Source organism: Notolepis coatsorum (genome assembly GCF_963971535.1).
Source record: "Notolepis coatsorum genome assembly, chromosome: 5".
NCBI classification, from domain to species: Eukaryota; Metazoa; Chordata; class Actinopteri; order Aulopiformes; family Paralepididae; genus Notolepis; species Notolepis coatsorum.
The window spans coordinates 29,257,760-29,273,727 of record NC_140169.1 but is presented as its reverse complement, the minus strand read 5'-3'; the positions used below and the strand labels follow the sequence as shown (position 1 = coordinate 29,273,727).

Genomic DNA, 15,968 nt, shown 5'->3' with positions numbered 1-15,968 from the left:
TGTTATTAGCTAAATATGAGCTTGTAAAAATCTCCACGCATTGCACCGGAAAATGGACGATTTAGACGCGAGAAGAAGAAAGCTCACAAACATTTTTCTGACGTGATTTTTGTGTTTAAATCTCACGGGTCGAACTAACCTCAACATTATTGCCATAAAATACAATGTATATTGTTTCTTTACCTTTCTGTCAACGTTCGGTGACATTCGGTATGGACATTATACAAAAGTAACTGTACTTACAGTATATTTAATTCACAGTCTTTGCTGACCTGTAACGGGCGCCTGGTAGTACTAAATCCCAATTTAACTCTGCCATTGGAAAGAGGAGATTTGGCCCGATCCATAGATGTACGACTTGCCCATAAAAAGGTCATTTATAGGCCTGATATTCTATATTCATATGTCCGGATGGCAAAATTCAGTACTGTATCTACAAAGACCCCTGTAAATCATCTGCCCTTTATTAATTTGATTAGATCTTTTGTACACTTGATCTCAAGAAGGTGCTGAATGAGTACATTCTTTGAAAGATGAAGATAAAAAGAATTATAATAATTTATATTCTCCTTTGGTTCACAATTTACTCAAGCATAATAACAGACACAATATTTCTGACACTGGGAATACATTCCCTGAGGTCCATAGATGTCCCTAGATACCAAGAACATGCAACTGGGCCTTGTAGAAGTGGAGCAATCTTCCATTTACTTGGGTATGTACTTTTAGGCGAATATTCAGAAAATATGGCTAGGGCTTAACCCTTTACCCGCCAATCACATCGTACGACGGGTTTCAAGTTCATGCGAATTCTGCCAATAACGTTGTACAGCGTGTTTCAAGTTCATATTTCATATTTTCGTCATGGAATTCATATTTCACCCACGGAGCCTTGTCATATGCTGCGGGAGCCATCACAACTCTGCAATGCTTCAATACTCCCACCTGCTGGCTGATCGGCGAGTTGCAACCGGAAGTCGATCTCTTGGGTTCCTGGTGCGTCTCACTATTCCGTCCGGGCACTCGTTTATCGTCCCTGGACTCAAGACACACACCGTGGATATCGATCCGTTGCCATAACTCAATAATCCACATGATTTGGGCGTATATTAGTATTATACAAACCGGAACTGGATCGCATCGATCCACATCGCATAACTGGGATCTGTTTGCTCCACTCTCATTGCCCAACGCTACGAGGAAGCTGACGTAAGTTTCAGCGTTTTTCTTTATAATTTTCAATACAAACTGCTCTGATCTATATATCACCCATACTAGGGGTGGACGGTATAAACGGTATACGGTATAAACGGTATGAATTTGCTCTACGGTATGGATTTTGACTATACCGTGTAACCGGTAGTGCAGCTCTAAAATAGCAATGACGTCATGTAACCACAGCGCGACTATTTCACTCGCATTTGCCCCTAAAAATAGATAGAATTAGTCATAGATAATAGATATGTGCGAACTGGAAAAAGTTATTTAGGAGGCTTCGCGTAGTGGGCGTGCCAGCCCCTACCGCAGTACCGCACGCATGTAAACACGGGTCTAGTAGTCTAGTGGGACGGGACACACACGGGAGGACGGCGGCGTCTCCCTGAGCTAACGTTAGCTTAGCTACCGTTACAAAATGACCCAGTCAACTATACACTTTTAGTTTAATACATGATGAGGCATTGTCTAACCGAACGGTATCTAGTCGGCCAGCTACCGATAGCTCCTGACATCAACAAACGCTCCACAAAGTCTACTAGAGACGTGTGTGCTACCTGTTAGCTCACGTTAACGCAAGTTAGTTCACCGTTCAAAACGAAATGTCCCATTGAACTAAATAATTCACTGAGGCGTTGTATTAACGTTATATATCCGGCTAGCAGTAGCTACAGATAGCTGCTGATATCAATGTCTTATAACACTGATTCGATGCGTATTCGAGCTGAGGGCTTGCTAACGTTATACCAATACAATAGGGTCCAGGTGCAGCGCCGGAGAATCCTGGCCGTAGCTCTGCTCGAGGCTACTCGAGTATAGGTCCAGGTGCAGCTCCGGAGAATCCTGGCCGTAGCTGGAGGCTACTAGAGTACACACAGACAGTGGAGCTTGTTGCATGGTGGCGATGTCTCGCAGATAATACAAGTACAAGTCTAATTATATAATATATATATTTTATTAAAAAAAAAATTATATAAAATAAAAAAAATTTAATCAAAAACGATGATACCGTGATATATACCGTTACCGTCTATGCTTCAAATTATAACGTGATATAAATTTTAGACCATACCGTCCACCCCTAACCCATACTACATAAATCATTTAACGTCGGTCACGGAATTATAAACGCCCCCCCCCACCCCCTCCGTTCACCCGTGGATGATCAGTCATAACGTTTAGGACCATGTACAGTTGAAATTTTTTATATAACGTTGATCGGTATCAAACGGCATTTGATAATCTAATATATGCATTTATGTCTATATCTCACGTTCTAGGAAATACTGCAAAAAACGATAACATATTTATACTCTAGACGGTATTTTCGTATGTGTAATAATGTAAAGGTCCAGTCCAAATGTTCTTTTGTGATGTTTATTTCATGCTGTCATAAGCAATACAGGTTCAGTGCAACACACAGCTGTTACTCATTATACTACCTAAGTAGGTGTGTCTCCTAGGACACTGCAGGTGAAGGTCTGACTGACGTAACCCGGTGAACCCCCATTATAACAATCCCTTCCCCCATAGTCTTGAAATATCATTGGTATACATTTTTTAAGCTTAATCTCAGCTACAAGGTAGGGGGTAGACTGCCCCTCCTCCAGACACCCAAGGGGATTATTCTGCCCCTGCATTAAAATAAGTGGGTGCCTGCCTAACTCTACCTGGATAACGACGTCCTATTCCTGGACCCGGTTCCGGAGGCCTCAGCGCGACTGCCTCGGGTGCAGGAGGTTCCGGAGGCCTCAACACGACTGCCTCGGGTGCAGGAGTCTCTGACCCTGGATGGACTGTTTCTTGTGGTGAAAAGCTCTCCTCCGGTAGACTTGCTGGCGTGGTGTTTTGATCATAACATGGACGCATCTGATCCTGATGACGTCTCACCAACTTGCCGTCCTTTTGTGTCACCCTCCAAGACACTGGACCGGTCCTCTCTGTGAGTGTTGCGGGAATCCACTTCTGGCCTGAGTACCCTCTCACACAGCCATTCGAAGATGGATGGTATGGTGCTGTTGTCACATGCTTTATGCCGTTTTTTCTTAAGAAGTGTTTGAACTCTGCACTAACCAGACTTGGTCCATTATCACTAACCAGGACTGCTGGGATTCCATGGGTGGCAAAAATGCTCCTCAATTTCTCCACTGTCATGGATGAAGTAATAGACTGCATTGGGTGAGCCTCAATCCACTTTGAATAGGCGTCAATGACTATTAGAAACATCTTTCCATATACTGGCCCACAAAAATCCACATGCAGCCTCATCCAAGGTTGGTCTGGCCACTCCCACGGGTGTAAAGGTGCTGCTGCTGGGGAGGCTTGGTTCAACTGACACGAATGGCAGCTGCGCACTGCTGACTCTAAATCTGCATCCATGTTTGGCCACCACACATAACTGCAGGCCAATGTTTTCATTCTTGAGACCCCTGGATGAGCCTCATGAAGCTCCTTGATCATAGTCTGTCTTCCTTGTGGTGGTATTATCACTCTACTTCCCCACAGGAATTGTGTAAAGTTGCCCAAATAGTGCTAGGAATAGCAATGCAGGTCCCCTTTAAGTCCGTTGGTGAATGAGAACCATTGAATCCTTGCGTTGTGTTAATTACAATTTACAACTCAATGAAATTATAAGGTAACAGTCCAGACAAGGTATTGCTATTTCTAAATCGTTTAATTGAGCTGTAATTAACCCTGATGACACCACTGGTGGCCATATTCAAACTAATTTACTCTCAATAACTGTCATACTAAATGAATGTGTGCAAAACTGTTTAGATATTTTGGGTGTGTGAGGTTATTTGGTAAATAAATCAGCATAGTTTTTTGCCCCTTTAATTATGATACTGTTTTTATGTCTATCATTCTGCTGCAAACTAGATTAGAAAAGCATTTCTTCGACCTTATTCCAGAGGTTTGTGTGATCAGTGTTGATGTCAATCACTTTCACTTCTTTATTGTTGATCTTATTTGACCCTGAATACATTATTTAATAACATTTAATTGTATTGTGTCATCACTTAATATTTATGCATTTTTCATATAATTTAAATACATTTAGTCTGAATAAATTGCGTAGACAATTTCATACTAGGTATTTAGGCTTATATAAATACAGAGAGGTTATGTCAGTTGTATATTGTATACTACTACTATCAAAATAATGATAATAAAATGTTTGTTCCACATAATATTTTTTTAATTATATTTAAAATCATGATATTCAAAAGGTCCGTACAATCAATTAATTATTTATGATCATTTATGCATATTTCTTAATCAGTGAAGACGAATGCTTTTTTGTATTGACATGGTAACTCTGTACATGGTATTGTTATTGCATGTATACTACATAAACATAAAACTCATTACATAGTCATGTAGACTACAGACATCAAACTTATTACATAATATAGTCAGTACATACTGTACACATCAAACTTATTACATAATAGTCATATAGAGGGGTGTAAAGGTACACCACGTACCGAACCGTTTCAGTGTGTACCGTACCAAACGGCTGTGTAGTGTACCGAACGAATACAACGGTATGTTAACCACTAACGACCGCCCACCGGGGGCTGTTTTTTTCACAATCTAATATAATTATTATCTTTTTATTTTTTTTACAAGTCGATTATTAATTTCAATATAGAATATTCGTTGACAGCCCTACAAGTACAATTAATTACTGCACACATCACCCCTGAGTGGAACATGGAAAGCCAAACTTTCCCCCACTGTACCGAAAACCCGTACCGAACCTTGACTTCAAAACCGAGGTACGTACCGAACCGTGGTTTTTGTGTACCGTTACACCCCTACTACATACACATCAAACTGTTATTACATAATAGTCATGTAGATTACATAAAGATGAAAATTATTACATAGTCATGTAGATTACATACACATCAAACTGTTATTACATAATAGTCATGTAGATTACATAAAGATGAAAATTATTACATAGTCATGTAGATTACATACAGATTTATTAGATAGATAGATCTTTTTATTTGTCCACTTTAATGGAAATGTGTATTTGGCTTCACCATGGTTGCAATCCACAAGACAACACAATACAAACACAGGCACACAAAAAATAAAACAGCCCAATACTGTACATAGGCAAAAAGAGAAACAACAACAGGGACAGAGCTTCAGGTACCTACGCAATATGCGTGTATATTTTCCCTAACGGAGTTGCACTTCCGTGTTCGGTTTGTGCAATCTGATTGGCCACTGACGTTTTTCTCAGCGCCAATCGCGTTACTCCTAACAAACTGGTTAAGCTTGGCGACTCTTTTGAAGTTGGTTAGGGTTAGGACGTCAGTGGCCAATCAGATTGCAAACCGAACGCGGAAGTGCAACTCCGTTAGGGAAAATATACACGCAACCAGTACCATGGTTAACATTTTTATCTAAGAATTCATCAGGGCAATGGCATGTGGGATGAAGGACTTCTTAAATATGTTTTTTTGGGGCTAGAGGAACTCTATAGTGTTTACCCATCTTTCTTATACAAGCATTTTTCCAGAAGATTTACAGTTTGGTGTCGCAGTTCATCTGGAACAGGAGAGTCCCTAGGCTCGGTAGATCCCTCCTACAAAGACGAAAACCTCTGGGAGGTTTTTTTTATATTCTATTATTGGGCAGCCAACTTTAGAGTATTACAACATTGGGCACGGTTTGAAAACACACCTTCATCTCCTGTATGGTTGCATTTGGAATCCTCCTCTTCCAGCCCTGCCTCACTGGCTGCTCTTGCTCACGCACCTCTACGTTTTCCTGCCTCTCCCTACCCTAAAAATATGAATGTCAAATCAACACTTAGGGGCGGCTGATTGGCGCTCGCCACCAACGCAGGAGACGCTGGGTTCGAGCCCAGCTCTCGGCGTTGCTACCGGCTGGCCGGTCGTTCATAGATGGTGGGAAAGCCGGTGGGTGGGGATTGGATGTTGTGGACAGCGACTCCTACAGGTCGGTTTGGTGACGCCGGTGCGGCGGAAGCAGGAAGTAGCGGGGGCAGCGTGAGCCTCCCACGCGTTACTCCTCGCCACAGAGTTCGAGCTGTTGCGGTGAAAAGATGCGACAGGCTGCCTCCTCGTGTACCGGAGGGGACACGTGATGCAAGGCTTCTGTCCTCTCCGGTACAGTGGGAGGCATAGTCTAGCAACGTTCAAGACAGGGGAGGGAAGAATTGGATAATACGAAATTGGGATGGGAGAAAAATAGAAAAATGGGGAGAAAAAGTGGATAAAAAAAAAGATTCAACACTTAGGATCTGGAATCAGTTTAGACGACATTTTGGTTTACAATATTTTTCTTTACTAGCTCCAATTACAGCTAACCCTGTTTCTCCCCCCTCTGTGATGGATAGAGCTTTTCTCTCCTGGTCCCCTCTTGGTATTAGAACGTTCAGAGATTTATATATAGAAAATATGTTTGCATCATTTGAACAACTGTCAGACAAGTTTTCTCTTTCGAGGTCACATTTCTTTAGATACTTGCAAGTCCGCAGTTTTGTACGTAATATCAATCCACAGTTCCCCAATCTTCCAGAAGCCACTCCTATTGACACTTTATTAAAGCCTACACCTGTCACAAAGGGTATTATATCTGTCCTTTATGGTTTGATTTCCTCACTGCGCCCTACCTCATTAAAAAATATCAAGAGGAGGACCTGGGTGAGGACATTACAGATGACCTGTGGGAGGATATTCTACGCTGGGTCCACTCCTCTTCAATTTGTGCCAGGCACGGACTGATCGAAAGTTAAATTGTTCACTGTTCACATTTGACTAAAGTGAGGTTAGCCAAGATCTATGGCAACATTGATCCCACCTGTGAGTGCCCCTGCTACACATAGTCACATGTTTTGGTCCTGCCCTTCCCTACATAATTTTTGGTCTATAATATTTGAAACTATCTCAAATAGTATTGAGATCCCAATCAGTCCGACCATAACTGCTTGCTTTGATGTCCCTCCTACTACCCTGTCTCTGCCACGATATAAAGCTGACCTGGTGGCATTTGTTACTCTCCTGGCTAGACGTCTCATTTTACTGCATTGGAAGTCACTCCTCCATCTCACTCAATGTTTAGTCATTTAATTGACTAGTGTGAGTGTTGCATCTCTAGCCCTGTCCACATTTATAAGCAAACTGGAGCGGGTCCAGACAGTCGCCTATGGCTGCTGTCAGGTGATTGACTATGACCCGCTCCATACACCTGCTCAGCATACTGTCGGAGCAACTGGCCTGAAATCATTCAGTAAGGAGGCCGCAGCCTTTTTAGGTACAGGGATGATTGTAGACAATTTCCATGACCGAGGTACAACATGTTCATCAAGTAGATACTGAAATAGTTTAGTAAGGACAGATTTAAGTTACATAGTCATGTAGACTACATACACATCAAACTGTTATTACATATAGTTATGTAGACTACATACACATCAAAGGCATCGTTATCAGACGTTTTGGTGTATATAAATATATAAGTGTGACAAAAAATTATTAGAATAGACCATACAGCTAAGATAAGGTTAGAAGTATGTGTGTGTTAGTTAGAATTAGGGATGTATTGGCGCCCAAGTGGTGAACCATGTAACACGCTGCGTCATGATGCGGCCGACCCAGGTTCGATTCCCGGACCCGGCGTCCTTTGCCGAAGGTCTTCCCCCTGCTCTGTCTCCCGCTCTTCCTCTCTCTTTCTCTCTACCGGACTGCCCGGTAGTAAAAACAATACAAATCTACCAAAAACACACATAAAAAAATATATATATATATATATATATATATATATATATATAGGAATTAGGGATGAATTGATCGGTCTGATACCAAGCAAAAATATGGCATCGGTATCAGAAAATTAAAACGAATTAAGAAAACTAAAATCTGATACAAAGAAATGGAATTGATTATATATCGCAATCATTTTTATCCAAAGATCCCAAACTGATAAGTCTAAGTCTGTACTGTTCAGTAAAAACATTGAATGTGATCGGTAGTCTGTATCGGCCGATACTGAAAGCTTATCAGTTATCACTATCTGCATTGAAGAGGTGGCATCAGTGCGTCCCTAGTTGAAACTGAAAGCACAGATAAACACTGGACGTGTGTGTGTTCTCCCTTTCCTCTGTGTTATCCATTGACGATCCTCTGTGATATGGCTCCAGGCAGGGTGTACATCAGCAGAGCTATGAACAGGGCTGTGAGGAGCAGCACCAGGCCCAAGATGATGTATTTCTTATAGTTCTTCCAGATGAGGTGGAAGAAACACTTGAACGGGTTCACAAACCAGGAGAAGGACGTGTCTGGTCGGCTGGGAATGGAAGACAGGAGGAGAGTTTAATATCAATCACACTCCTTACAAAAGAAAGATATTGTATTCATGATAGCTTTTTGAAACCATTATGTAATATTTTGAGAAACAGAAGTGTCATCTGCAAACTGACTTATAAACCCTATTACTGTTTGTACTCTGGTCATCATTTGGGGAGAGACTACGGGGATTGAATGAAATTACGTCTGGAGAATGCTGCTCGAGTCCCCCCAAATGATGCATGTGTGGCTTGGTTTCAGAAGCGTTTTGCCAACAAGATCCTATAGTATACAATTTTTAAGGCCATAATTTAACAACTTTATTTTTTTACTGTCATAGCAGGTTATTGTTGTTGTTCTTTTTTTTTTTTTTTACTATGGTATAGTTTTAGCATATATTTTTGTATATATTTGAAAATACAAGTGACTCTGAACACAGGGCCATGTCTATGGTCTGGGCTGAAACCAGATGGAAGATGGTCTTACTTTGGTTTGGCGAGGGGTTCTGGCTCCTTGCGAGCTTTGCCAACCGGGATTTTCTCCGCCTCCTCTGATGTCACCAGATGGAACTCCGCCTCCACCTTCCCCTGGTAGGTTCACAACACACAACACATGTCAATCAAAGTCTTGACACACAACACCTGTCATACTCTTCCCTTTTAGTGCTGCTGCTGTCCACTAAAGGGCCCCTGACACGTGAATACATTGGGCAGCCAACATGCCCTTCCGCGTTGCTCTGATTGGCCGAGCGCGCGCATGAGCCGCGACGCTCTCCTCAGCCAGGCAGGAATACTAAACTCCGCTTAGGGCAATTTATACAAATGGAAGTATTGATTACGCCGTAACGAATCATTAAAAAAATATACCGTTAACTGGAATATGTTGTTTCTTTACACATATGTTGGATTATGTAATTGGTTTGTCATGACAAACCAATAAAAAATCGCGAATTAACCGGTGGCTACAACAACACACAGTAACTACATGCATCATTGTTTACAATGAACGGTGGCGTTAATAGAAAGGACTGGACACGGACGCGTTAAACAGCGATCAATTAATTTAATATAACAGTCCGGTTCTGTGTTTGTTTGTGTCTAAACAATGATGCATGTATACTGTGTGTTGTTGTCGGCACCGGTTAATTCGCGATTTTTTATTGGTTTGTCATGACAAACCAATTACATAATCCAACATATGTGTAAAGAAACAACATTCCAGTTAACAGTATATATTTTTTAATGATTCGTTATGGCGTAATCAATACTTCCATTTGTATAAATTGCATTAAGCGGAGTTTAGTATTCCTGCCTGGCTGAGGAGCGCGTCGAGGCTCATGCGCGCGCTCGGCCAATCAGAGCAACGCGGAAGGGCATGTTGGCTGCCGAAAGTATTCACGCGCCCCTGACACCACTCACCATGTGGAAGAGCATGAGCTCCTCTGCCACCTGAACAAAAGGGACATTTCCCACATTTTGTGACTGTAATTTCCTATTAATTGTGCAATAATTGCACTTGTTTTTCCACCCGTTGTGTCTGTGCTTCTGTCTGGGAACCTAATGCCCTGGCAGATTTACATCCAGGTTGATTCAGGTTGACCTGTGACACATGTACTATAATTATTATAAAAAATTATTTAAAAAAAGATTATGTAGATATAGATATTTTTTAACGACGTAAGTACTGTAACAAAGTATTTCTACCTTGTTACTTTTTGCCCCACTTGTGTATTGTGTGTGTGTGTGTGTGTGTGTGTGTGTGTGTGTGTGTGTGTGTGTGTGTGTGTGTGTGTGTGTGTGTGTGTGTGTGTGTGTGTGTGTGTGTGTGTGTGTGTGTGTGTGTGTGTGTGTGTGTGTGTGTGTGTGTGTGTGTGTGCGCGCGCGTGTACCGTGAGGTCTCCAGCCTTAACAAAGGGCCACCAGCCTCTGGCTCTCTTCTGCTGGAAGATGGAGATCTTCTCTGTTCTATCAGTCAGGATGTCCAGCTTACAGCCCTTAGCTGACTTAGAACCATGAGGGAAACCATGGAGGTCCAACTCTAATGTACCTTAGACAGACAGACAGACAGACAGACAGACAGACAGACAGACAGACAGACAGACAGACAAGAATAGAATAGAATAGAATAGAAATACTTTATTCATCCAGAGGAAAATTTGGCACTACAAATCGCTCACAGTAAACAGTAAACATTTAGGTAGACAAAACAAAAGTCACAAATAAGAATAACAATAAGCCTAAGAATAAAATACGGTCCGGGATATACATTTCCTATGCTACATTCTAATATAAAATATACAGAAATATACAGTAAGTGTAAATTTGTACTATGTCGGTTTAAAAGTAAAGTAAAAGTCCAGGAAAATGGTACTGTCACCCTGTGCTCAGTGATGCATATCTTTTATCATGCTAGTACTGTGGTAAATTATTTATAAAAATGGCCAGTACTTTTTTGGTAAGGGTAGGAGTGAGGCTGTAGGACACATACAGTACACACACACTTGTCTCTTACCTATGAAGTCTCCGGCTGAGAGCGTCTCAAAGTCCCAGACCTGCAGGATCAGGACCGCGGGCAGCTTCTGTTCTGTCTTGTCCAGAGAGAAGATATTCTCTCTCTTACTCACTACCACCACCTGAGAGAGAGACAACAGAGACATGGAGTGTTTACATTTGCATTTATTGGTGAGATTGTCACAGTAGTACATAAGTTATATCTGAACTTCTTTTTAATTTAAACTTTATTTAACCAGGCAAAAGGGCCTCCCGAAGGGTAACAGGGAAAAGGGGGAAAAAACAGAAAGACGATACAGAGGTAAAGGAGATAATTAAAACACACATCAAACAAACAACCAAATAAAATTAGAAGTCATGAAACAGAACAGACCGATTTAAACATCAGTTACAAGGCTGGATGTGTTACAGCCACAGCCAGGGCTTTTCTCTCCCCTGTCTGTCAGCAGGTCCCCACCTCAAGTTTCAAGTTTCTTTAATAGTTGTCATACAGAAGTACAGAATACTTTTGTACAAAATGCTTCTTACTGTTGCGCTCCAGAGACTGTGCATGACAAGATAAGTATGAAATAAAAACATAGTAAAAATTAGAAGAAAAAAAAAAAGAGGTCACAGTGTTCAGTTTAGACATATGTACAATGTTCGTAGACGTAGTTACCATACAATATACAATACTGTGCAGTGTACTAATATACAATACTATATAGTGCAAGGCATAAATGGACGAGGTGCAGTTTAGGTACAATTCACAGTAGGTGTACGAGTTGTAGTGCAAATCCTTTATCAATAAATATAAAGTGTAAGTGTGTTTGTGTGATCTAAAGTGTGGAGAGTGGGTGCTGCAGTGTGTTGTTTGTTTGAGTGAGTGTGTGTGTGCGTGTGGGTGTGTGTGCTGTGTGCATTTGATGGTTGTTGCATAGTGATTATTGTTCGTTTAGCGATTATTGTTCGTTTAGCAGCCTGATGGCCTGGGGATAGAAGCTCCTTCTGAGTCTTTCTGTGCTCGCCATAAGACTCCGGTATCGCTTGCCTGACGGCAGCAGTTCAAAGAGGCAGTTGTTCGGGTGGCTCGAGTCCTTAATAATTCTCTTAGCCTTCCCCTTGCACCGCTTGTTGTAAATGTTCTGGAGGGTGGGAAGCCCCCCTCTAATTGTGCGTTCGGCTGAACGTGTCACTCTTTGTAGTCTGCTACGGTCTTGTGCAGTGCTATTCCCAAACCAGGAGGTGATGTTGCCGGTCAGGATGCTCTCTATTGTACATGAGTAGAAGTTCCTAAGGATCTTCTGACTGACTTGGAACTTCCTTAGGCGCCTGAGGAAGTAGAGGCGTTGTCGTGCCTTCTTCACAACACTGTCAATGTGTGTGGTCCATGTCAAGTCCTCGGATATGTGGGCTCCGAGGTACTTGAAACTGTTCACTCTCACAACTGGTGCCCCGTCGATGCTGAGGGGGCTGTAGTCCTTGACCCCCGACCTCCTGAAGTCCACAATCATCTCTTTTGTTTTGCTGACGTTCAGGGAGAGGCAGTTCTCCTGACACCACTGTGACAGGTTCTCTACCTCTTCCAGGTAGGCCCTTTCGTCGTTGGCAGAGATCAGGCCCACCACTACTGTGTCATCAGCAAATTTGATGATGGTGTTGTTGTTCCGCTGTGCTACGCAGTCATGTGTGTACAGGGAGTAGAGGAGGGGGCTCAGAACACAGCCCTGGGGGGCCCCTATGTTGAGCGTGATGGATGAGGAGGTGCAGTTGCCGGCTCTTACCACCTGGGGTCTGCCCGTCAGGAAGTCCAGGACCCACTGGCACAGGTCATAGTTCAAGCCCAGGTCCCTGAGCTTGGCTATGAGTTTGGAGGGGACTATGGTATTGAATGCTGAGCTGTAGTCGATGAACAGCATTCTCACATAGTTCCCCTTCCTCTTGTCCAGATGTGATGCTGCTGTGTGCAGCACATGGGCTATGGCGTCCTCCGTGGACCTGTTGGGGCGATATGCAAATTGCAGAGGGTCCAGGTTGATGGGGAGGGAGGAACAGATGTAGCCCTTCACTAGCTTCTCAAAGCACTTCATGGCTATGGAGGTGAGGGCTACAGGGCGGTAGTCGTTGAGGCAAGCGGGCGTAGATTTTTTGGGTACAGGGATGATGGTGGACTTCTTCAGACAGGTGGGGATGACGGCCTGTTCCAAGGACAGGTTGAAGATGTCAGTGAATACCGGGGCCAGTTGGTCGGCACAGACTTTTAGGACGCGGCCGGGGATGCCGTCCGGTCCTGCTGCCTTCCTGATATCCACTTTTTTAAAGATCCGTCTCACCTCATGCTCTGTTACCCTGAACACTGAGTCTCCATCAGCAGACCCCCCCCCCCCCCATTGCCGTGGTTTGTAGGCTGGTGTTGTTATTCACAGCCTCAAACCTCGCATAGAAGGAGTTGAGATCATTTGCTAAGGAGATGTCACTGTTCAGTTTGAGGGGGGTTCCTTTGTAGTCTGTCATTGTTCTGAGGCCCTGCCACATGCCTCTAGAGTCAGCCTGTTCAAACTGAAGTTCAACTTTATCCCTGTAACGCCGTTTTGCCTCTATTACTGCTCTCCTGACGTTGTATCTTGCCATCTTGTGTTCTTCCATGTTGCCTGTCACCAGCCCGGTGTTGTATGCTGATGTGCGCACTTTCAGAGCCTCACGGACGGATTTGTCTACCCAGGGCTTTTGATTTGGGTAGATATTAATTTTGGTGGTGGGGATTATTACTTCTACCTGAGTACCTCCATATATGGGTCTCTTCCTGTTCCTGCCTCACCATCATTCTTCCCACCTGTGCCTAACTAGACACCTACCGGCTATCACCCCATCACGGAACCAGGATAAGAGGCCTGCACCCCCTGCCACTCCTCGTCCGAGTGTTGTTTTCGCCTCACGTGGTATTAGGACTCTTCTCTGGACCTCTAGATATATATATATATATTTCCTAGTGTAATTTGTGTGCTCTGTATCCTGCGTCATATTAACCCTTTTTCTCTGATGTGCAGGACCTCACCCCTCCGGCCTGCACCCCACCTACGGACCTTACCAGCCTGCACCCCCCTGGACCTCACCTATCCCACATCACCCGTCTGTCTCTCCTCCACGCCCTGCTCTTCATCACCAGCCCCCTGCCCCCCTTGTCCATCCCCGGCTTCATTAAACCTTCTAAACCGCCTCATTCGCCTGTGTTCTGCTCTTGGGTTCTCTAGACACCCCCATAACAGGGTGACAGTTGCAGGTATGTGTGTAAACAACTCTGTGATAGAGTCCTTAAAAGTAGTGAGGCGGGATCAATTTATCCATTTTCAAAGTCTTTTGCATCTTGTTCCAACTGCTTAGATAGCAAACTGGATAGTAGCAAGATATGGTGAGCAGCTCTGGTGTTATAGGGAGTAGATGACAATTTTAAGTGTATCAAATAAGCAGGTTCAGACCAAGGAGGGTTTTGTATGAGTAGCTTGATCTTGTATTTGAGCATGTAATGATGTTACTAGTGTTACTACAGTATTATTATTTGACTACAGTGTTACTACATTATTATTACTATGAAGCCTGGTCTGGCTCTTGAAAGTGGTCTTCCGAGGTTTTGGGCCACCACCCTCCTCTCGTCCCTCTTCTCAGTCATCTGAATAAACTGAGTAGTATACAGTAGATATGTGGCAAGCAGATTGGGTTTCTTCACTGAGCGTTTATCCTTATCATTAGGGCACAAGTATCTTGTGTTTTTAATATAAATTACTATGTTACTACAGTGTTACTACAGTACAGAAGGCAGGGAGGTACTCTGTTACTACAGGGTTACTATAGCATTACCACTTTGTTACTACTCAGTAGGGAGGTACTGTGTTACTACAGTATTATTACCATGTTATTACAGTATTACTACAGTACCTTCTCAGTAGGGAGGTAATGTGTTACTACAGTATTATTACCATGTTATTACAGTATTACTACAGTACCTTCTCAGTAGGGAGGTACTGTGTTACTACAGTATTATTACCATGTTATTACAGTATTACTACAGTACCTTCTCAGTAGGGAGGTACTGTGTTACTACAGTATTATTACCATGGTATTACAGTATTACTACAGTACCTTCTCAGTAGGGAGGTACTGTGTTACTACAGTATTATTACCATGTTATTACAGTATTATTACAGTACCTTCTCAGCAGGCAGGTAGCTGAAAGGAAAGACAAAGCGCCAGTTAAAGTTTCCTTCTCCAGTCAGAGAGTTGTAGTGGACGTCTGTCTCCTGACGGTCATACTCAAAACCTTTCAGCCATCTAGAGAGAGAGAGAGAAAGAGAGAGAGACATACAGAGTGAGACACAGAGAAAGACAGAGAGGGAAAGAGTTGTGAGAGGCCTGTATTTACTTCAGTTATCTCATGTGTTGAACCAGTCTTCAGACACCATTTGACCCTAACAGTAATTCAGATACAACACAGAGCTACATGTAGAGTCAATGATATATGAAGTCAACAATATGAAGTCAATGGAAAGACGTGAATAGACGGTGGCTGAACTAACCTTACTGTCTTAGTGTCTTCTACTATTATGTACTATGATACTATGTCTGTACTACTATTTACTATGATACTATGTCTGTACTACTATCTACTATGATACTATGTCTATACTACTACTTGTACGCTGTGACCTGCTGGGGCAGCGGACTGAGAGCAGGGGACACAAACAGGCTGGATAAGCTGGTCAGGAAGGCCAGTAGCGTGGTTGGGGTGGAGCTGGACTATCTAGCGAGGGTGGCGGAGAGGAGGAGCCTTGCTAAGCTCCAGGCCATCAGGGAAAACCCCTCCCACCCACTATACACAGACTTGGCTGACAGGAGGAGCATGTTCAGTGCTAGGCTAACACTCCCTAAATGTAGCACT

At 42.9% G+C, this 15,968-nt stretch overlaps 1 protein-coding gene across 1 annotated transcript in view; it reads right to left on the bottom strand.

The window, feature by feature from the left end:
• Nucleotides 1–8,360: 8,360 nt before the first annotated feature.
• Nucleotides 8,361–15,968, bottom strand: part of fer1l6 (fer-1 like family member 6) — a 270,095-nt gene continuing 262,487 nt past the window's right edge. The window contains 5 exon segments of the mRNA XM_084314053.1: nucleotides 8,361–8,547; nucleotides 9,033–9,133; nucleotides 10,435–10,592; nucleotides 11,058–11,178; nucleotides 15,241–15,361. Of these exon segments, the coding sequence (XP_084170179.1) occupies nucleotides 8,367–8,547; nucleotides 9,033–9,133; nucleotides 10,435–10,592; nucleotides 11,058–11,178; nucleotides 15,241–15,361 (682 nt within the window). The 3' untranslated portion in view covers nucleotides 8,361–8,366.